The sequence below is a fragment of the Strongylocentrotus purpuratus genome, unplaced genomic scaffold, assembly GCF_000002235.5.
Source record: "Strongylocentrotus purpuratus isolate Spur 01 unplaced genomic scaffold, Spur_5.0 spur5_scaffold_14, whole genome shotgun sequence".
NCBI lineage: Eukaryota > Metazoa > Echinodermata > Echinoidea > Camarodonta > Strongylocentrotidae > Strongylocentrotus > Strongylocentrotus purpuratus.
Genome location: NW_022145599.1, coordinates 37,020,640 through 37,043,414, shown reverse-complemented (window position 1 = coordinate 37,043,414; position 22,775 = coordinate 37,020,640). Strand labels below are relative to the sequence as shown.

Below are 22,775 nucleotides of genomic sequence, written 5' to 3'. Positions count from 1 at the left end.
CTTAGACTCTATTTCTGATCTGCGCATTGGCGAAGCGAAAAAACAGATTCGACCCGCAACAATTTTCTTGATTGAGTTGATTCATTTTAGTTTTTTACATTGACTTTGTACAGAGACTTTCAGGGAACTGGGGGTATTTTATTACCCAGAATCCATTTTTTGCACTGTCGATCTGTGCGTGGATCAGATCAGGAACCCGAAACCAGAGTGAGAGCGCCATAGAAAAACAAATTCCTATTTTTTAGGACACATTTTGTCCGCGTAAACAAGGATATTCTAGTTTATGCGGACGATCCTCATATACCTCAATCTCGGATCAGCGCCCCTACGTTAAACAGTCAAGAATGACATTTTCACTTTTTCACTTCAGACTTCATCATCATGCCATTCACGTGCATGCGCGCATGGCCATGGCATGTGTCTCACATCACAAGTTTGTCCAACACAAAAGTAAGCGTTAGGGACTGTATTAATCAAATTACCCCAAAATGTGTAATATTTGCGGGTTTAAAATGGACATTATATTCAATAAAAATGAGCAATTATTGTGAAAATAATGAAAATATTATTATAAACTACAAAATATTCATTACATATCATCATAAAACGTTTACAGACTAGATTTATCGGTCAAAACAAGCTCATGCTCACCGTTTTGTTGGAAAAGGAACGATTGCACTGAATACGAACTAAATACAAACTTTTGTAAAAATGTCATCAAAGGTTACTCCTTTAAGCATAATATTGGTATCATCCGGTTCAAAGGGATACCGCTTGCTGTTTAGATATCCATTTCAGGCCGAGGAACAGCAGAAATTGGTTAAACGAGGTAAATGAAAAATACCCGTATCTTACATTTCAGTCCCATACGTTCATTTCGAAGTTTGTTCTAAAAAATGTGTGGAGCGTGTCTTAATTACACCAGCAAGCATGGCAAGGCCATTCAATGGGGGTAACACGATGAGTTCAAACTTAATGCACTTTGTGGTCTAGCCAGTCTACATGGTTTAGAACAATTTCTTTTGTTTATTTTGGTTGTACCATACCGCACTTTGTAGTTAACTTATTACAGTCTACACTACACCTACAGTACGTTTTCTGAAGTTGATTTGTGGAAAAATTAATAAATTATGGCAGAAAATAGACAAAAAAATATGTCAATAATTAAAACCCGGTGGGGTCACTCCCCTGCAAAGAGTGACACGTATGACCGTTACCACCAATGCATATAACCCCCTTTAACCCCCTTTTGCGGTCAATTTCAAGGACATTTTGTGAAATTTAACTAGGGTGTCTGATCGCGCACCCAATGTTGTGTCCTAAAACCCTTCCCATAGAGATTGTACGCTTCCCTATGTGGTCTACGTGCATTGCGCGACCATCCAAAATTGGTCAATGATTTTATGAAAAAATTTGAAATTCAAACCTTTATAACAAATGATCCTGAAGGTGAAACTCAATAAATGAGGTGTCATATGAAAGAGCAGGTTTTTCTCCATATTCCCCATCGGGGGCCACCCCCAGAATTCTAAAAATATCTTGGTCAAAATAGCGATTGAAATGTTGTTTGCATCCTAGCTCCAAAATTTGCCACTTTCCTGAGCTGCCGCCCCGGCCCCGCGGCTTAAGCAGGGCTAGACGTAAGGATAATATCCAGATGCTTTTTTTTTTGCTAGCCCCAAGGGATCATTTGTTATAACAGTTTGAAAATACCCTCCCACATTTTTGGAATCAGCTAATTAGGGAGGCGTGAGCTCCGCTCAGTCCAAACCATGGTTACATCGCGTAACATGTGCGCTTATAGTGAATGAAAGTATGGATGGCCGTTCCCACTATAAACCCCGGAAGTGAATACACGTTGTAGTCAATGGCAATATCGCGGAGACATCTCCGCGATATTGCCATTGACTATAACGTGCATTCACTTCCGGGTTTTTTGTGCGACGAACGCTAACCATACTAGTCAATGGCACGTGTCGCGGAGACAGCGTAGCTCAAGCTTGCAAGTCGCGCATTGGCTGAGCAACTTGCGTACGATATGCATACGCTTGCATATCGCGCGATACAGCTGTTTGGCTAAATTTAGCAAAACAACATAACTCTGCATGTACGTCTTTTTCGTCGATTCTGAGCAAAATGCTATGAATATTTCAGCGTTTTGAAGGGGCTGTATCTTTTGATAGAAACATCGGCGAGACTTGAAATTTGAAATGTATTATTCTGATTACATTTTTAATTCAAATATCAAACAAAAATGGTGAAAAACGATCCCAAATTGAAAATTGAAAAATCGTTCAGACACCCTAATTTAACCCCCTTTTTTACGTCAAAACAAGGACAAAATCCTACTTTGGAATAGGTCTTCTTCTTCTTCAAGATAATCTGCCTCCTTCAATACTGAAGATTCTTGCAGATGCCGTATACTCGGCCTGATTGGGGTGTGCAGGTGGACCATTACACCAAGGTTTCCCCCTACTCTTATACGAAAAGTGCAATGGGTTCTTAACGTGCAAGGGTGGTGACTCTCCTGTACACGGGGCCCCCATTTAACGTCCTATCCGAGGGACGGAGTGTTTTCCACTTGACATAACCTGCGTCTTTGAACAAGGGAAGGGGCACGTTAGCACACAACGCAGACTTCAGTCATCCGCCTCGGTGGGAGTCGAACCCGGGATCTTTGGTTCGACAGGCAGACGCTTTACCGACTGAGCCAACTCGTCTACCCCTATTTATAAGATTGTAAGGACACTTTCGCAAATTTACCCCTATTTTACCATATTTAAAGGACAAGACTCGGCTCTGAGAATTTTTCTTCCCGGTTTTCTCTTTTCCCTTCCCGGTTTTCTCTTTTCCCTTTTCCTGACCCCTATTTATCAATTTCGGGTACACCTGTGCACCCCTATTTTCTTTATTTCGAGGAATATTTTGTCCGCGGACATTGCTTGAAATTGACCCCTTTTTCCGCGATTTTGGTAATGGTCATGCGGTCCGGAAGTCACATTGAGTGACCCCACCAGGAATTTAAAAGGCTCAATTTATGAATAATCATGTATTGCATCATTTCTTTTGAGATTTGTTGTTGCCTGTGGCCGTGTTGTGTTGAGTAAAAGTATAATTTGTTCAAGTCAAGCATGAGCTACGCAGTACGCACATCATGTAATAAATGAATACAAATCTTAATTTTGCTGTTGACCAATGCACCCAAACCTTGTTTGATGTCCATGCACAGGTTATGTAGGTGCATGGAAAGTTGATTTAAAACAGCAATTTAAGCCCCACTGCACTACTTGTAGCTACTTGCTCCCTCTATATATAAGCCGTGCCCGTTGGTCCCCCCTATGATCCTCTCTTTCTTATGTTAATTGAGAGCTGAGTTGATGAGATAGCCACTTGTCAGTGACCAGCAGGGTGGTCTAATCTCTCCTGGCCTAACTAGTGCAGACGGGCTTTAAACAAGTTTACAAGCAATATTTCATAAATCTTGCAAGATTTATGTTCATGATGTATAGCTATTTGATGAATATTTTCTGTTAAATCCAAAAGGCAACAAAAGAGAAGTAATATGTATGTCAAGTGTCCAGACACACCCCCCCCCCCCCTTACAGTGTAGCTAGGTTCCAAAAAAGTATGGATTTAGAGTTTACTGACATTTGTCTGGAAATATTCATGTGAAGAGATTCATCAACATTTTCTAGACCCTTGTCAGGTTCTGGTTCAACTGAATTGGATGGACCATTATGTTCAAGACCCGGCTAAGGTCAGTATACTGTTGATATCTTCTGAAAATACCAGAGATGTCTTTTTCTTCCTTACACCAACAGATCAGTCAGATAATCCATTTGCACTTCAGACTCCTGAGGATGATGCTTATACCAGCTCAACTAGTCAGTCATCTACAAGGCAGTCTTGTATCATATCTGGGTAGGTCTCTTTGACACACTCAATTTTAGTCATCTACATGCAGTAGACAAGATTTAGACATTTATTGTCCATGTATCTCCATTGCCCACAGACTAGAGGTCTGATCCAAGTTTACTACCGATAACTTCCTTGAAAAGAAATTCATAGCCTTTTATATCTTTTTGGAAAAGGCATTCCCACATTATAGTTGCTGGTTCTGTTCAATAATCTTTAGCAAATTTCAGATAAAATGCCAAATTGCATACAAACATATTAGTGTTAGGGGACAAATAGTGCTCATTCTTGATTTTCACCCAAAGTTTGCCAAAAAGTTTGGAAGGTATATTGTAGTCCCTAAAAATGTGATAAAATAAAATAAAAACATACCAGTACTTACAGTTATAATAACCCTAACTGTTTAGAAATTATGAGGAATTCAATTACACTGAAACTGTTTTTTTTTCTTCCTTGTTTTTCCCAACATTCAGTGAGCTTGACAATGTACTAGCAAACATCTTAACACCCAGTAACACAGACCTGTGTGATCAGAGGTTTGAAGTCACTGTGGATGATGTAAAGTTTGTTGGTCATCCACTACTTGTACAGGATGTCAATGCAAAATGGGTAAGTGGGTATTGTGTGTTACTTTGTTTGTTAAAGGGATTGTGTAACTTTGTCTCAGATTCTGAAACAAAATCCTGGATTTAGCTCATGCTGCAATGATAATTATAAACCTTTAGGTCAGTCAGGGACCCCATGACTTTTACAAGCTAATCGCCTGTCTGATTACCAAGATATTTATGATTGGAAATCAAATTTTAAAATGTGTTTTACTAATGTTTTTCATAACTCTACAGTCTATTGGGGGAAATGAGTATGGTAAAACCAGTCACTCAAAGATTTTTACTTTTTTAAGGCACTTCATGATAATTTTGAAGCGAATTTTTTCAGGGCTTGAATATTACACTATATCACAGACACTGATAACACGTTGGGCCATGCATCTCAGATTTAACATCGTTAAACGATGCCTTTATGGCGGAAACAAAAATTTGGACGAATCAAGGATTGTTTCTTACTAATGACTTCAGTTATTAAATTCTGTCTGAGAAATGGTTTAAAGGCACACTGTCCTACTTGTAGCTACTTGCTCCCTCTATATAGAAAACTTCCCAAATTGGTGCCTGTTGGTCCCCCATGATCCTCTTTTTCTTATGTTAAAAATGAGAGCTGAGTTAATGAGATAGCCACCTGTCACAGTGACCTTGTTGGCTCGCTGTGTGGTCTAATCCCTTCTAGCTGCAGTAGTAACGCCTACCTTTAAGAAGATCAATTTCCTGAAGAGGCAAATGAAATGTTATTAAATTTCGTTATAAATATCACTATACAATAGAATTCAGATTAAAGATGAGTTTCATGGTTTCATCTATAGGTTTATCGCAGTGCAAAAATGACGCAGGAATGATGCAGACTATCTAGCTTAAAATGATTCATATTCATTCATATGTAAGCTGAAATAACACCTACTTTTTGTAGAAGTAATGTACCATTTCTCATCTATAAGTTTAATACTTATGTATGGCAATGTTGTTTCTTACAGAGAGCAAATTCATCTACAAGGGAAGGATCAACAATCAACATGTTCAATGTGGTCTTTGTCTTACAAGTAAGTAAAAAACTCCTCAAAAGTAAGCACAAACACTCTAGTGAAAACAGCCCTCTTCTGCCTTTCAATCCCTTTTCTCCTTCCCACACTTTTCATACATCAATCTTCAATTAGTCTGACAGACAGAACTGAAAGCTCCACTGGTTGCTCTTTGCTCTCTAAATTATCTTTATAATCCTTCTCTGTTATTATGCTGATGTTTTTCATTGTTAGGTAAAATCAGATTACTGATAAAGAGCGATATCCTAGAGGAAATTTGGATGACAGATTTTTTTCAAGTGTGGTTTTGAATATCACTTAACATTCATTTTGCATAGCTTATGGTCATATTGCTTATGGTACCTCATAGACCTTTGGCCTTTAATCTCTTTCACTCATTGGTTGAAGGCAAGTGCAGACTGGTCTCTGGTCCATTGTTATCAGGATCTCAGTAAGCGGTTAGCATTAGCATTGAAGCATGAAGAGAAGAGATGTGGTTACCTGTCTCATCAAGCGGTCATTATGGTGAGAGCGGAAGATGAGGTAGCTGGTCAACCTGAAGGTATATTATCTCCTACAGTTATTTACACCAATCTTTAGCATATCTTTCATAGGGCTCTAGAAAGAGACTGTAAATTAACATTGAAATAAGATCATATAATTTATGATAAATGCCTTAAGTCAGCCTTTCATGCATATCCCTTCCTCTGCATATCGTTCAGCTTTTATTCATTTATTTTTCTTTCTATGTTGTTGTTGTTGTTCAGATATGTTTTCAGTTTTTTTTACACTCTAAAGGTCAATGAACAAAGAAGTCAGAAATTCTTCACGTGATCTCTTTTTTGGGGGAGGGGGGACAGGCTCTCCTGACAAACGGTAAAAGCTTTGTTTTTATCTTTCACCACACCATCCTACATAATGCAGCCTTTTGTATTGTTATTTTTGTTTCAATCTTTCTTTTCACATATTTCTATCTTTGTAGGACTAGAAGTCTTTTAGAAGGTTTCTCATCTTTTAATCCAATCATTATTTTACTTCCTTTCAAACAGACTGCAAGGAATCGCCATTTCATCTGATGTTACATAGGAGCAAACTCACACAAGATCTCAGAGATGTATATGAAGGGTAAGAATACATTTAGCCAGCCTGGTCAGATCAGCCCGACCCCTAACATAAAAAAATCTTCTACGTGGGCATGCCTAGCATGGCCCTACAGAGGAATTTTTCCTTTTTGGGACTGGGGGAAAATGCAATGAATTATTGAAAATTTATTGCATTTCCTTTGTTTTTTTGTTTTTGTGGGGGCGTCGACGTACCCTAGCGCCCGCTGCATATAGTCATGATTTATTGGCTAAGCAATGGCCTCGTTACTGTGAGCCCCCAGGATCAAAACCGTGTTGATTAGCATAGTAGTACACACATGCTTTAGCAGTCACACAAAACATATACTCCCCAATTGTCATTCAATAAAATCTGAGAATGTATACTATTATCTAGATCTATTAGGAATAAATCTTGGGGTAAAAATAATTATTCCACCATTATGACCAACAGTGTAGATTGTATGCTCATTAATGAAATACCATGAGTGTTTGGAATGAGATATAAGGCACATGACTGATAACTGATACTTTCACATGATGGACATAACTTAATCTCCTGATAATTCATATATTTCCATTTCTTTCTCCTTCAGTTTGCATACAAATGGAATAGCCAGAGTGTACATCAATAACTGGATTGAAGTGAGCTTCTGTCTGCCACACAAAGTACACAATGTATCAGAGGTTATTACTATCAAGGTGAGTAAGATTCTGTCTGTGATAAAAATAACATTCTACAAGGTATATGTGTGCTGTGTTCAAATCCGAACATTTATAATATGTTTAAGGTATTTTAATAGTTAATGGATATGAAGTAGAATGAGTAACAATATATTCTATGAAGGTTGAAGACCAGGATACTCTCTACATTCATTTTGTATCTAAAGTCATTCCTTTCATTAGTAAATGTATGTATGTATGTATGAATATACAGACCCTCATTTTACTGTATTTTGTTGTTTACTTTTAGCAGTATTTCTCTTTGAACCCATTATTATCAGGCTATAAATACCAAGTGAATGCTGACAAGTAGCATGAAAATGCGACTAGATGACTGCAACACAAGACTCTTGAGAGTCATCCGTCTATAAACAAATTGTAAATATACAACTTTTCTTGCCTTCCTTGAGAGGTAGTGATGTATAGGTTTGACTGTACCAGGGGGTCGTTTCACAAAGATCCCAAGTCGAACTTAACTCTAAGTTGGACTTATTTATGGAGAGCCGTTTGTAGCCTTAAAAAAAGATATATTCAAAAGCAAAAAATCAAGTATTGTAGACTTTTTATAAATTCCACATCAAGAACTTACAATCTCCTTGATAATAGAAAATATGAATGATTTGAATGAACATTTTATGCCTTTTAAAATAACTTTTGAAAATATTTTTATAGATGCTACTGGCTTTCCATAATTGTTAAGTCCAACGTAGAGATAAGTTCAACTTAAGATCTTTGTGAAACACCCCCCTGGTATTTTATTTATTGATTTTGTATACATAGCACAATGGGATTGAGAAGAGTCTTGGAGCCATCAGACCGTACCATGCCATGCTCTTACTGGAGGATCCAAACACATTGAGGGCATCCTTGCCGAGGGATTGTTCTCCAGCTCTTCATAGAATCATTCATATAGCCACGCCCCTGAAGCGACTTCAACAGCTCTCACAGGACGCTGATCTAGCACTCTCACAGGTGAGCATTAAAGACCATCTGTACTACTTGTCAGCTACTTGTGCCCTCTATATAGCAAAAAATGCATAATTGGTGACCATTGGTCCCCCATGATCCTCTTTTTCTGATGTTAATTGAGAGCTGAGTTGATGAGAAAGCCACCTGTCAGTGACCCTCCTGGGTGGTCTAATCCCTCCTAGCCAAACTAGTACAGATGGCCGTTAAGGTCATGGAGAATAGGAAATAAGATGGATCTGAAGGAGGACTGCAGGGTGAGAAGATAGAAGAGGAAGTGATAAGGAGATGAGAAGGTAAAGGATGGGAGAGGAGTGAGGGGGAAGGGGGAATGCAGTGGGAGAAGTGAGGAGGAAGCAAGAGAAGGTAAAGAGAAGGTTTAGTAGCCAGCATAATTAAATAGAGAGGAGCAGATGGGTGAAGAAGAGACAAGATCAAAGAGGGGAATGAAGTGAGAGAAGGAGTATATGTCAGAGACGAGGAGGTGGATAAAGCAGAGAAGAAGAAAGGAAGAATAAGAGGTAGAAGGAGGGGAGAGAGAGGGGGAGGGGGATACATGAATTGAGGGGAAAAGATTACATGAACAGAGGAGAGGAGAGGTGAGTACAGTTGGATAAAAGTGAGAAGAGATAGCAGAGAAACTAGAATCAGGAGGAGAGGAGGAAGAAGAGGAAGAGCTACTGACTGAAAGGAAGAAAGGAAAAGGGAAGAATAAAAAAGAAGGAGAATTGGAAGAAAATCTTATAAATTATGATACGACTATAAACCAAAATGATTAAAGTAGTCTAAACCTTGTTCTTCCTTTTCTAGGTGTTCCAGCTTGTTGGTCATCTAGTATACTGGGGTAAAGCTACTGTTATCTATCCTATTTGTGGAAGTAATGTCTACATCTTATCCCCAAATGCACCGACATCTCCGTAAGTTACAATCGATCATTCTCTGAATCGCGGTATCATTTCTGTTTAACAGGTGCAACATAGCCCTTCATGATTTTTGTCAACAACAATGGCAGTGAATTACAATTGTACTATGTAACAAATCATAACTGACATAATTTCTTTGGAACATATCATCCCCAAGGTAACTCTATCCTCATCTAAACCTCACCCTAACCCTGACTCATCCCTCGACCCTAAACTCTGATCCTAAACCCATCCTACACTTAACCATATTCCTATCCTTTCCATAATACAGATGTATTGTACTCTGCGTGATTGGGTATTTTACAGTTAAGCCATTTCTTTTGTATTTTCCATGGGTTCTTCAATTATTTTGTTAATATAGTTAGCTAACTGGTTCAAGTTCCTGTAATAATGCATATGAATTACTATTCTCCACTTTCAAGTTAAGATATTCAATTCAAAAGAGATAGCAACTCATAAGACTTAATTCCTCAGAGCCCTGTTGACATTTCACTTTCAGACATGTTTATATTGATTGTATTGTTTTGATCCTTATTTTATAGTGGAACACCTCTAGATTTTGAGTTCCGAATGAAGTTTGGTGAATCCCTGATCAAGGTCCTTTCAGATTTCTCTCTTCCGTTACCGCTCAGCGATCACAGGAACAGATTAGCAGAGAGAGAGGTATCAAGTACATGAATTATGTCTCAATTGTAATTATGAAATTACATTATTATTTTCAATTTTCAATGATCAAATCATTTAGTTTTGCTTTGTTTGTTTATAATTTTTATTTATTCTTCTACTACATACCTAACAAGTTTGTATTTTTTATATTATGAAACAAAATAAAGTAAAATAGTCAGTACGTGTCAGGACCCCAAACTTGCATGTGTTTTTATTAAACGTACTACAGGTATGCATGTAGAACTTATATCATATGAATTTGTATAATTACACGGTTACATTGGCTGATAAGTATTCATGTTCATGTCGGGAGGGGGGGGGGGGGCATATGCTAACGGCGTACCTGTATTTATCTTGGATTGACTTTTGATTCATAACCTATAGAGACCTGAAGGGGAGCTAATAAGAATCGTCATGTGGCTGCTCCAGAAGAGGTTATTGATTCAGGTAAATTAGTCTTTAAATATCAATGTTTTAGAACTCATGTTGAAATCCTAGGTGCTATTATCTGTTAATGTTGCTACTTGTATATTACCCTTTGGCTGTGAAGATGTCAAAGTCAATGAATGGTTCAATACATTAGATGTCATGTATTGTTACAGCTACTATAAGTGCTTCAAGTCTAACAAATCTTGTATCTATAACGATGTAATGTCAAAGTCAGATAAACAAACTCCGCTTACAAATTATAAAAAAAATCTAAACTCAATGTCAGAAAATATACGAGCTTCTGTTTTGTGTCCAAGTCAGATTCTTTTTGAAATTTACACTACACAGTAATGCCTTCTTTACACAAATGCTTTTAAAAAAAAACTTCTTTGGCAATATAAGAATCATTTTATGTGTAATGGAAATTAATTGCTTTGTAAAACCAAGGTCTCTATTAACCCATTACCGGTACCTACTGAGTTCCCTCACTGCCATAGGCTTAATACATGTACAATGGTTCCAGTAGGCAATGGGTTAAGTATACTAAATAAAATTTGTTTGTTATGAGATACAGGAATGTGAAACACACTTCATTAATGTTATTTTACTTTGTAATGGTGGTCTTTTTGAGTCCGTTTTCTATGTCACTTGTGGTATGAATAAGGATTGAGAAATGGTACTCATCCATGTTTTCTCTATGATTGAATGATTTTCAGCTTCACACGTATGTATTCATCATAACCAATCCAACCTTAGCCAAGAAGTCTTCAAGCGATGATCTAGAGAGGGAGGTGTCTACTCCACCGTCGGAATCTTCACCGGTCACTAGAGGGCGTGCCACACCTCAAGGGTCAGGCAGTGGTCAGGGTAGCGGACTCGGGGAAAACCTCTCATGTATGTATTCATGTCGGCGATCTATCTAACTGATTCATTGTGAATTAATTGTACTCTAAGAATGATAGCAGTTCGAAGCATTCTAGTTCTCTTTTGCATCATTTTATATTTCTCACATGGGCAGAATAATTTTGTAGACTTTTTAAGTATAAGTCAGTTTCATGTATGTATTAACAATTAGCTTACCAGTATTTCAAAGGAGAGTGGATTTAAGAAAATGAACCTTACTAGGTGCAAGGTAAAATGACTAGATCAGTGTAGAGGTGTTGTGGTCAAGTGGATACGTCACCGGACTGTCAATCACAAGGTCTGCAGCACTGATGTCCTTTGGCAAGACATTGATCTACATTTGCCACACTCAACCCAGGTGAGGTAAATGGGTACCTGGTAGGATTATTCCTTGAAATGCACTGTGTGCTGATAACGGCTGCCGGAGCTAAAGTTAGGTTAATAATTTCCAAAGCTCTTTGGAAGCGCATAGAGATTTTCATAACGTACAGTACATGTATTATGCGCTATACAAGAACAGAATATTATCACTATCATTATTATTCCTTTTATCACACTAACCAACGCAGTTGACTCTGATGAATACAGCGTGAGTACAGGGTTTACTAGCTTTGATTCCTACTCCATGGAGGAAGGGCGTGGCCATCCTAGACGTAAGGTACTAGACATGTTGACTGAGCATCTAACCAAGGAAGAGAAGTCCAGTGTGCTGGCCATACCTCATGCAAACAACCCAGAAGATATCAAGCTATTTGCGAGGTAATCTGACACTCAGAATATACAGTTCTTAAAGTGTGCCAATAACCAAAACATGCTGCTTGTAAGTATCCGCTTTCATGGTGATGTAGATATACAGTAGGCTTGCGGATGCACCATGTGAGAGAGAGGGAGGCGCTATAGTTCTCCTTAGAACTATAAACTAAGAAACATAACCAACAGTCTTTTTCAAGACTACACCAACAGTCCCTTTTAGGACTACACACCCTCAAGAAAGATTACCGAGAGTCCTTTTCAGGACTCCTCAATCCTCCCTCTCTCTCACATGGTGCATCCGCAAGCCTACTGTATAACCAAAACATGTTGTCCTATGACTGAAAGGGGTTTCATGTTGCTACACTATACTATACTATGTTGCTAAAGTTTTCTACATAGAGACATTACGAATCAAAGGCCCACTGCACTACTTATAGCTACTTGCGCCCTCTATATAAAAAGCAAAGCCTAATGAGATAACCACCTGTCTAGTGGCCTTGCAGAGTGGTCTAATCCCCCTGTACACTAGTAAAGATGGGCTTAAATACATTCTCAATTAACAGAAGAATAAGATGAACAGAATAGGAAAAGATTGAAATAAATTGGACAAATAAGAAGAAAGTTATGAATTTTTGGAATATGAGATCACAAAGTCTATACGAATCTCAAATTGGCAATATGGTCAGTGGATTCTCCCTCAAATTCTTACTCTAAGCATATTACAGATACAATATTATCACAGTTCCTCTAAAGAGAAAATACCCTCCTGAGTCATACATGGGTGAGAATGTATTCATTTTGTTTGCTGGAACAAATGAAAAGTTGTCCGCCACTACATCACAGAGACATTACCGATTCAGCCAATTTGAAGAGCCCATACCTTAAGTAATTGCAACTGCTCTAACTTTTATGCTTCCCTTTAGAGTAGTTGGCTATCAAGGTTTGATTTCCCTTTAATACATTTGATCCATCCAAAGTAAATCTTTAAATCTTTTGATTGGTCAATTTCCTGCAGGATCTGTCCATACTTGAGAGGGATGCACCACCTTGAGGAGATCATGTACTACGAGAACGTCAACCGCTCCCAGCTCTATGCTTTACTGGAGAAGTTTAGAGATGTCCTGGTAACGTGTTCACACCAAGACGCAGCCAGCGTCCAGTACAAGGAATTCTTATGATCAGAACAGCTCTATGCCTTACTGGAGAAGTTTAGAGATGTCCTGGTAACGTGTTCACATCAAGACGCAGCCAGCGTTCAGTACAAGGAATTCTTATGATCAGAACAGCTCTTTGCCTTACTGGAGAAGTTTAGAGATGTCCTGGTAACTTGTTCACACCAAGACGCAGCCAGCGTTCGGTACAAGGAATTCTTATGATCAGAACAGCTCTATGCCTTACTAGAGAAGTTAAGAGATGTCTTGGTAATGTGTTCACACCAAGATGCAGCCAGTGTCTAGTACAAGGAATTCTTATGATCAGAACAGCTCTATGCCTTACTGGAGAAGTTTAGAGATATCTTGGTAACGTGTTTTCACCAAGACGCAGCCAGCATAAAGTACAAATAATTCCTTGCTGTCTTTTGCCCGATAGTGAAGGGTGACGTACAGTGCATACCAATAATCTCTCTTTGAAGATTGATCTGAAGGCAGCAGAAAGTGAGGAACTTTATGAAGAAAAAATGGGCTTGAGAAAGTCCACAGTAGTGGGTGAAAGCTTGCCTGGTAAATTTAAGGTTGGTAGAAACCAAACACGTTATGATTACCTAACCACTCAAAGTTCTCTGCAACTTGAAAATGAATTTAATGTTCATTTTAATGTGTAATACTACATGTTTGTACATTTATACATCTACAAATTTAAGTAATTATGACCTTTACAAAAGATTCTTCCAAAGATTATTTTGAAATTACTATACACCTGTATCTCTTGTAAACAAGGAATAAATAATCCTCAATTTTCAGAATTATGTTTGAAGATTTGTAATATCTACATATTTAAAATATGACACAGGTTGCACTTTTTGTATATATTGTATATAAAATTGTATTGATTTATTGTATATATCACATTAAAGAGGCTTTACAAATGAGTTGATACAAGTACTGTGTTCATTCTATTTGATAGCTATACTCATGAGCAAGTCCAAGATATTTTATCCATATATTAACTATATCATAAACATATTAAAGGTAAAGATCAGTTCTGGTCGTGTGATTGCATCATTGCACTGTGAAAGAAACGTTGTGGAATCGAGCAGAAAAGGTTGATCATCTAGCATATAAGTATTGGTGGGTACTGCAAGGTTCTGGAATCATCAAAAATTAAAAATGATAAGACATTTGGACTACGCGACACGTGCGCGATATCTATCAGGTCCAAATATTTCAATTAGTAGGCGGTTTCTGGGCAAAATTTGTATCATCACGTATTAGTAAAAACATATTCTTTCACATGATTAGTAATAAGAGCTTCTATTTCATTTTTTGAGAGGAGGGCGTTTCCAAAACTGGTCTTTACCTTTAAAGAACCTGATTATTATATCAAGATTACATCCCTACTTCTTAGATCAGACTAATAGCAAGCAAAATAAATGTACATTGTTTTCTTTAATCTTTTGAATATATGGGTTATTCAGTATTAACTAAATAACTTGGCCTTGCTCTGATACAAGTAACTAATAAACATAGACTAGTCTGTTGGATAAAGCCTTCACTTCATAGTGAATGCAATAATGTAGACAATTTGCATGATTGAAAGACAAGAACAGATTGTAAGACATGCACAGAAGAGATTGATTGAAGAGATATGAGAGGAAGAAAAAATTGATTGAAAAGGGGAAATACAAGCGAGGTTAAAATGTCTGAGTGAATTTTTTTTTGAGGAAAAAAAGATGAAGGTAGACAATTACAATGAACAAAGAGAGGGAGAGAGACAGAAAGAAAAGGCTGGAGAGAAGAGGAGTGGATGAAATGGATGAAAGACATGGTCCAGTCTTGGTAAGGAGAACATTTGGTAAATGAACAGGATGAACATCATTCACAATTTTTTTCATTTCATGAAAGGAGTTCTCATTCGACAAGTGCAGTATGTTATGTTTGCCTATATTTGAGTTACGAAAAATGTGGTCCAAATCAATCCGATAAAAAAACAAGTGTTTTCTTAAATAGTATCCCACTCGTGCGTATACAGCTTTATGCTGGGGTGTGTGTATCCTAATACATAGTGATGGCCATTCAATAATGCAATGGGCTCAGCTAGGCAGACGTTACAAATGAAGTTTTTTGCCCTTGCACGATTCAAACTAGCACTTGTATTCTAAATGTAGAAGCAATTCTGGTTCCAATGATAATTTATCTGCAGTATAAATGCCTTCATCTCTAAGATGAGATGAGAGAGAGAGAGAGAGAGAGAGAGAGAGAGAGAGAGAGAGAGGGGGGAGAGAGAGAGAGAGAGAATACAATAACTGGAAAGGAGGTAGATGATGTGGAAAAGATTCAAAGCACGAACAAATGTGACAGAATTTTTTTTGGAAGATTAAAGAGTACATGCAACAAACCTGAGGAAATACAAAGCTCAGGTAAAGTTTTCATCCATTCCACTTGAAATTACCAACTTTACAAAAAAATGAGGCAGTCTGTGACCTATATACATCTGAAGATAATGGCAGTGTCAATGTCAGTAAGAATTAAAATGACCATACAAATTTAACCATACATTTGTAACTTGATCTCAACTGAACCACATTACATCACAACAAAAACACATCACACAATACCAATTTTACAACACAAAAGTCATTTCAACAAAGTTATTTTGCTCATCCCACTTCTTTTGATTTTTAAACCCTTATATTACAAATATTCAATACAAGGTCCCACAGTCCTGTAATGAGGCTCCACCTGACTATATTGTCCCTGAAATAGAATTATATATATATATATATATATATCTTTATTCTTTCTTTTTACTTGCAAAACTACCATTGTTATTTTGATTGTCTTCCTGAAGGTGTTGCATCTCTGCAATATAACTGAACTCTTTGTATTTTTTTTTATATACATGCATCATGTTAAATTCAATTTTGTAACCTTTATTGTCTTATATGTCATTTTGATTTTTAAGCAAAGTAAACATTGTCAGAGTGGAGGGAACATGACCCTATAAAATTCACAATACCGGTACCCCTCAAATTTGAGCAAGTTTTCCAGAGATAGATATATACAATTGTAGCTGTAGTAGCATCGCATGTTCATTCCATGTTATTTGGTACTGGGTCTGTATTTTAAATCAAAATTTGGATTTTACTTACTATTTAGTGAGTATTTACTATTTAGTCTAGCTGAGTAAAATGGATTATTCATTTTCAGAAACAACTATTTACAAAAGTATGAACTTGAACTACATGTACAATACAAATAATCATGTGTTACATCCTGTTGCCAAGCCAAATTAACCAGTCCTATAAACCATCAACAAATTATGTACATGCATGTCTGTTATAACATTGATTTGTTTCCACAATTGTCTTTCTTTAATGGGTTGCCTGAATCTTTTGCTGCTATTGATAGAAAGTTATTCTTAGCCTTTATTTAACTGAATACCGGTCAAAATATCTTATGTATATAAAAATAGTACATTATTTACAATCATACCAAGTGAGGATTGATATGACAGAATATGCAGTATATCACTCACATCTTTGTTATTCTTAATTTTTTTTAAATGAAAGCACTACAAGATTATTTCAGTATAATGTATAATGTGGGTGATCTATTTCAATGATTATGTAGAGTAGTTCATCTCTGCTTCTCTCGCTTTATTCCTCTTACTAACACAAGAATTACCCTTCACATAAAACCTGAGTGGTTTCTGAACCCATTCCTTTGTAGCTGAGTCTATACCTATCCTTGGACAGCTTACAATATCACCATCAGAGATATGGTCACCACTCTCTACCCACATGCTAGAATCACTCTGTGTGAGATCAATACCATCCAGCTGTCTGTCAATGTCCAATGAGAGACAGAGCTTGCCAGGACCGTTACAAAGATCCTTTGTCTTGAATGTTCGGTTGGATTTTTTACTTGCTTTCTGTCTCAGGGTTGCCATAGTATACTTGCCTTCCAGAGGGAACAAACCTCGTATGAGCACCGCCTGACCTTCTCCTTTAAACAGACAAAGAAAAATGTTTAGAGTTCAGTTCTCTAGCATTTGTTCCATATCTGCTGTGCATAACAGTAATACAGAAAAATAATAAAGAGCACATTTAATATCCAACATCAATCAGAATTCAATATTTAAAAATTTAAATCAACATGGTATCAAGAAAATTAAAGCTGTACTTTCTCTTTAAATACCTTTTGAAGGTGTGTTTGCCACTTACTAATTCTCAAGAGCTAGAAAAGGAAATCCAGTAATGAATATAAAATATAGTACATTATTACCCGTATCAGACATCTGAGCTGGTCATTTACAAAACCGTATTGCCCTAGTTTTCACTAGCAGTGGGAACGGAGGGGTATATTCTTTGTATTTTCCTTGGTCTCCCTGCGCGTATTGACTTTGCGTGTAGAGACGAGTGAAAATATACCTTGGTATTTTCCACGGTCTCGCATTTTCATTGCGCATCTATTAATATTATGCGTACGAGAACCTGCGCACTTTGCGCGCACTCTATTGTGACGTAATAATCACACCAAATACACACTGTTTGTAGTGTATTGAAAATTTTGTCAAGCACTGGATGCACAGTGTTGGTTTGACAAAGTTTGTTCAGTTCTTGAGATTGTCATGGTGGATGTCTGTATTTGCTCTAGATGTCTGATTTGGATAACAATAAAAATATTGACTGGCTTTACTTTTGGGGGATATCAGAAATATTGACCGCGCTAAGACCATATTGCCCTCGTCTTTCGACTCGGGGCAATATGATCTGAGCTTGGTCAATATTTCTGATATACCCCTCAAGGCCAGTCAATATTATATAAAGAATCAACCCACACTGAAATACTCCAATTAAGGGTTTTTTTTAATCCATTTTCGAAATGTTACAGATAAAGACCAATTATGGTCATGCCACTGCATTGTGAAAGAAACGTGAAATCGATCAGAAAAGGTTGATCATCTAGCAGAGATGTACTGCAAGGTTCTGGAATCATCAAAATGATAAGAAATTTGTCCCATCAAGATACAAGCACTGTACACAGAAAGATGTACACAGAAAGATGTATACGGGACTACGCACACATGCGCGACACGTGCGTTTTTATCTCTCACACACCAATAGATAAACTAATTTACCAAATATATCAATTAGTAGGCGGTTTCCCAGCAAAATTTGTATCATGTATTATTCAAAACACATTCTTTCAAATGATTGGTAATAAGAGCTTCAATTTCATTTTTTGAAATTGGGGCGTTTCCAATACTGGTCTTTACCTTTAATATGAACCAATCAACAACAATGGTCATCACCTTGACTTTAGAATAACAATTTAAAGGCTGATGTTTAAGATGTTCCAGCTACATACAGCCCTACAATTCAAAAGATTCTTAAATAGCCGATAGTTACCTTGACTGGTGATGTTGATACAATGATACATGCCATAAGTCATGTAGACATAGGCATGGCCTGGACTAAGGAACATGCTCTTATTAGCCACTGACTTCCTTCCCATGTAAGTATGACATGCTGAATCCTCGACTCCTAGATAAGCTTCCGTCTCCACGATCCTGCCAATCAACCTCTGGTCCCCAATCACCCTCACTAGGACCTGGCCTAAGAGCTGCCTGGCTAGCTGGGTGCAGGGCTGCTGGAAGAAACTAGGACCTAGTCTAGGACCAGCTGATGGCATCTTGTCAGCTAGCTGGCTTTGAGCTGCTGGGATCTGTACTGCATCAGGCACATCAGTTTCACTCGGTTCTGATTGCGACAAGTCTTTGAAATATGGGCTCTTCACTGGTATGTCATCCCCATCCCCTGAGGCATTCCTTTTCAACGCTGCTCTTTTCGTTCTAGATATCAAAACAAAAGAATCAAAGGGTTTAATGATGAAACCATACATCACATATAAACTCTAAATTAATACCTATCTTTTAAAGAAGGTTTTTTTTTTGTAAGGATTTCTACATAAGCTTGCCTGACTTGATTTTGTAGCTATACTCAAATAGATATTAAGCATGTTAACAAATATCTGTATAGTCACCGAATATTGTATATAATTACTACCGAGTTAATTTTGTATCTATGTATGGCAGTAGCTATATAGCCCTATTCAAATTATCAGACTAAATTAGGGTGAATTTTGTACCTGTTGGCCACATTTTTTTGCTGTGTTGAAGTCTCCATACCAAACAAAATGGAGCTTTATTAGTCCTTGAGTCACTGTGATGCCAAATGCCAATGTTGGTCAATATTATCTGAAAACAAAATATATAAAAATATATAATCATTTCATTAACAATGGGGTGAAGAACAGTTTTCAATACATTATTTTGTCAGTTGTCACCATTTGACATTTTGTTAATGTCACTGCTTGAGAAACAATAAGACTATTAGAGACTTATGCTTCAACTATTCTACTAGTCTCTATTTAGTCAGATCACCATTGATAATTAATGAATTATGCTCATTGAAGTAAAAAAAAAATAATATATATATAGACCTCTATATATATATATATATATATATAGATCTATAGACTAGGGTCTAGAGCCATAGAGGTCTAGATCTAGATCACACAAAATCTTATTTTAAAGTTTAAACCTGAAAGAAATTCACATTAGCTATAGCTATCGCCAGTTAGCTGTCAAAAGCTGTAATTAAGCTATTCATGTCAAATCTGTTCTTCTCTATTAAATAAAATCATATTTTATAATCTATGTTATCGAATATAGACTTCTAAAGTTCTAGAATTAGAATAAGAAACAATTCAATAATGTCGTTCTGAACTTCTGCCCGCCAAGTTCTGGCAGTTCTGCATGCAAACTCAAGTCAAGCATTTCAATTTATAGGCATAAATAGAGTCTATAGCTACCTAAAATAAAATTACATTTGATGCACCACTGTACGTGCATGACCAGGGTCTAAATCAATATTTCAGTCATCGACGATCATTCTACATAAAAATCGTAAATATGAATTCCCAACAATACACAATTTTTAACATATGGGACCTACATTTGACATTCGTGCACAAAAATAACCTCCACATCAATTAAAATATCTGACATTTTAATACCTACTGCATGGAACTTAGTGATCACTTGTGAACATCCCATTGCTATAACTGGTACTTTTAAAAACGTTAAAAATCTGAACTCACCAGCTAAAAGAACAGGCGCCGCGGTGCTGTGCAGTGGTTTGTTTTTACATCGACACATTAAGTGGGCGTGGTCAAGTCATACGTGGGCGCGGTATTTACGGATCGGAGTCCTCGATGCATCCTCCGGCTTCCATTCAATTTTCCACAGCCATCAAGTTTATTTCAGGTCGTCAAATAATGTGGGGGTGTGGGGAAGGAGTATTTAGGAGGAAAAGAATCCAAGATCCAAGGTCCAAGATGAGGACCGGGATGAGAGCGGGGATGAGGGACTAGGGGATACATCCTCCTGGAATAAACAGGGGATCATCTCCATGCAGGATAAAAAAATAAAAAAAATTCTCTCTCTCTCTCTCTCTCTTTTTTTTTTGGGGGGGGGGCACAATTTTATGACATGACAATTACAATCTGGTCATATAAGAAATGATTATGTAGTTTATAATTTCAGAGGAATATATATATAGGCCTATGGGATGATTTTCATCTTCATCGCGATCATCAACGATAAGCAGCAGCATCATTACATCCTCGACCACCTTCCTTGTTATAATCTTTCTCATCAGAAGTCACTCTTAACCCTCACACTCTTCATCACAATCATATATTACTGCTAATAATCAGAAGCATTTCTAGAGAGGGATGGGGGGGGGGGCTGGGTTATAAATCCCCCACATCCAAAAAAATGTGGGGCACATGTGAACAATTTAATTCCCCCAAGTTTCCCCATCCTCATACCCGCTCCAGCCTTTTATCAATAACACCACAATCATCACTATATCATCGCATCATCACCATTAAAATACATGTGTCACAAAGTATCATCATAAGTATTATAATCGTCATCACACCACCGTCATAATCATCATCGCCACTACTGTCATCATCACATCACAACCAATGCTTCTCCATAATATCAAGATATTCATTTCCATCATACTATCATATCCAATATAACACATCTTATTCCTATGAATACAATGAAGACAATCATTCAAATAGACATCTTTGTTTGTTTTGCATGTTAGATTAAGTTACATCATAATATTCATATGGTTGTTACACACTCACAACTTTTCTAGCACAAGAGTATTATGAGGTTACAATACTCAATATAATTTCACACATGATACATGTAGCATTTTATAAACTGGACACTTATTTACAAATTCTTGTAATGTACAATAACTTCTGAAGATATTGTTAAAAACATATGGTACTTGAAAATGAAATAAACATATGTAACTCCATACAAAACTGAACATTTCACGGGTACATTTACCATAATAAAAAATATATACCACACTAGTATATAGAAAAAAAAGAGTTAATTTCATATTGTCCTATATAATTTAGAATGATGTATCAAATGCAAATGCCTAATCTATCAGAGATATTGAGAATAGACAACCGTCTTTAGTACCATCTGCAAGCTTTCAAAACAAAGCACAGTCAATGGTATGTGGTATATACTAAGGGAATTGATAGATAAATCAAACATCTTAAAGGTGTTTCATCAGATAACAGTTCCAGGATTACATTTCTGTATAAAATAAAATATAAACCAAAAGAAAAATCACATAATAGATCATAGCAGATAATGCAGAGTTTTTTTTTACTGGGACAGTGATGTGCGTATTCATTTATCATTACAACTAATAAGATTTGATATTACTTAAAGCATTCAATGAATTTCTTCCTATCCCGTTACCCATTTTCTTCACCTGGGTGGAGAGTGGCAAATGTAGATTCTTGTCTTGCCAAAGGACATAAATGCCGCGGCGGTACTTGAACCGCGAACCATGTGAACCACAGTCTGGTGACATATCCACTAGACCACGACACCTCTACATCTTGTTATTATTATCAAATACCTGATTTCATGTTTTATAAACTCAAGCATGTAAGACCTTCTTTTATAATTCTAATCTGAACATTCTTGAATCATTATTTAAGTCAAGTGACATTCTTACATTCAAATCTTAGCAGTAACTTAATCATAATCATTTCCACCAAAGTGATTCATCTGTGTTTCATGATTTCTTTCTTACAAAAAGAGCAAGTCAATTTTAAATCCTCGGTCATAGATACTAAAGTACTGGTATATACTTAGTATTTGCAAGTGATGCTTCCTTAAGTAGTATTGTCACTTTTTCTTAAACAATAATTAAACAATTCATTCATCATCTTTAAAGATAAAGTTGAGTTCTGGTCATGTGATTGCATTGTGAAATAAAAGGTGTGGAATGGATCAGAAAAGGTTGATCATGTAGCATGTAAGTATTGGTGTGTACTGCAGGGTTCTGGAGTCATCAAAATGATAAGAAAATTGGCCCAATCTTGGTAAAGTAACAAGCACTGTACACCAAAATGTTTACTCTGATGTTCTTCCACACTTGCATAATAACAAAGATAACACTCACAAATTATTGTTCCCCTCTCCCCAGAA

At 36.9% G+C, this 22,775-nt stretch overlaps 2 protein-coding genes across 2 annotated transcripts; one reads left to right on the top strand and one right to left on the bottom strand.

Annotated features, from left to right (window-relative positions):
• Positions 1-672: 672 nt before the first annotated feature.
• LOC587424 (GATOR complex protein NPRL3) lies at positions 673-14,097 on the top strand. The gene is made up of 14 exons (XM_030984886.1): positions 673-829; positions 3,822-3,921; positions 4,389-4,524; positions 5,501-5,566; positions 5,954-6,107; positions 6,595-6,670; positions 7,242-7,347; positions 8,149-8,340; positions 9,145-9,251; positions 9,800-9,920; positions 10,308-10,370; positions 11,069-11,246; positions 11,825-12,014; positions 13,024-14,097. Exons 1-14 carry the CDS (start codon positions 712-714, stop codon positions 13,184-13,186), a joined length of 1,770 nt encoding a protein of 589 aa, XP_030840746.1. The 5' UTR covers positions 673-711; the 3' UTR covers positions 13,187-14,097.
• A 1,899-nt stretch (positions 14,098-15,996) lies between these two features.
• LOC581391 (putative 3-methyladenine DNA glycosylase) lies at positions 15,997-20,455 on the bottom strand. The gene is made up of 4 exons (XM_781395.4): positions 20,333-20,455; positions 19,319-19,427; positions 18,580-19,022; positions 15,997-17,173 (listed from the first exon to the last, which is right to left on the bottom strand). The coding sequence occupies exons 2-4, from the start codon at positions 19,354-19,356 to the stop codon at positions 16,791-16,793; spliced, it is 864 nt and encodes a 287-aa protein (XP_786488.3). The 5' UTR covers positions 19,357-19,427; positions 20,333-20,455; the 3' UTR covers positions 15,997-16,790.
• Between the last annotated feature and the right edge of the window lie 2,320 nt (positions 20,456-22,775).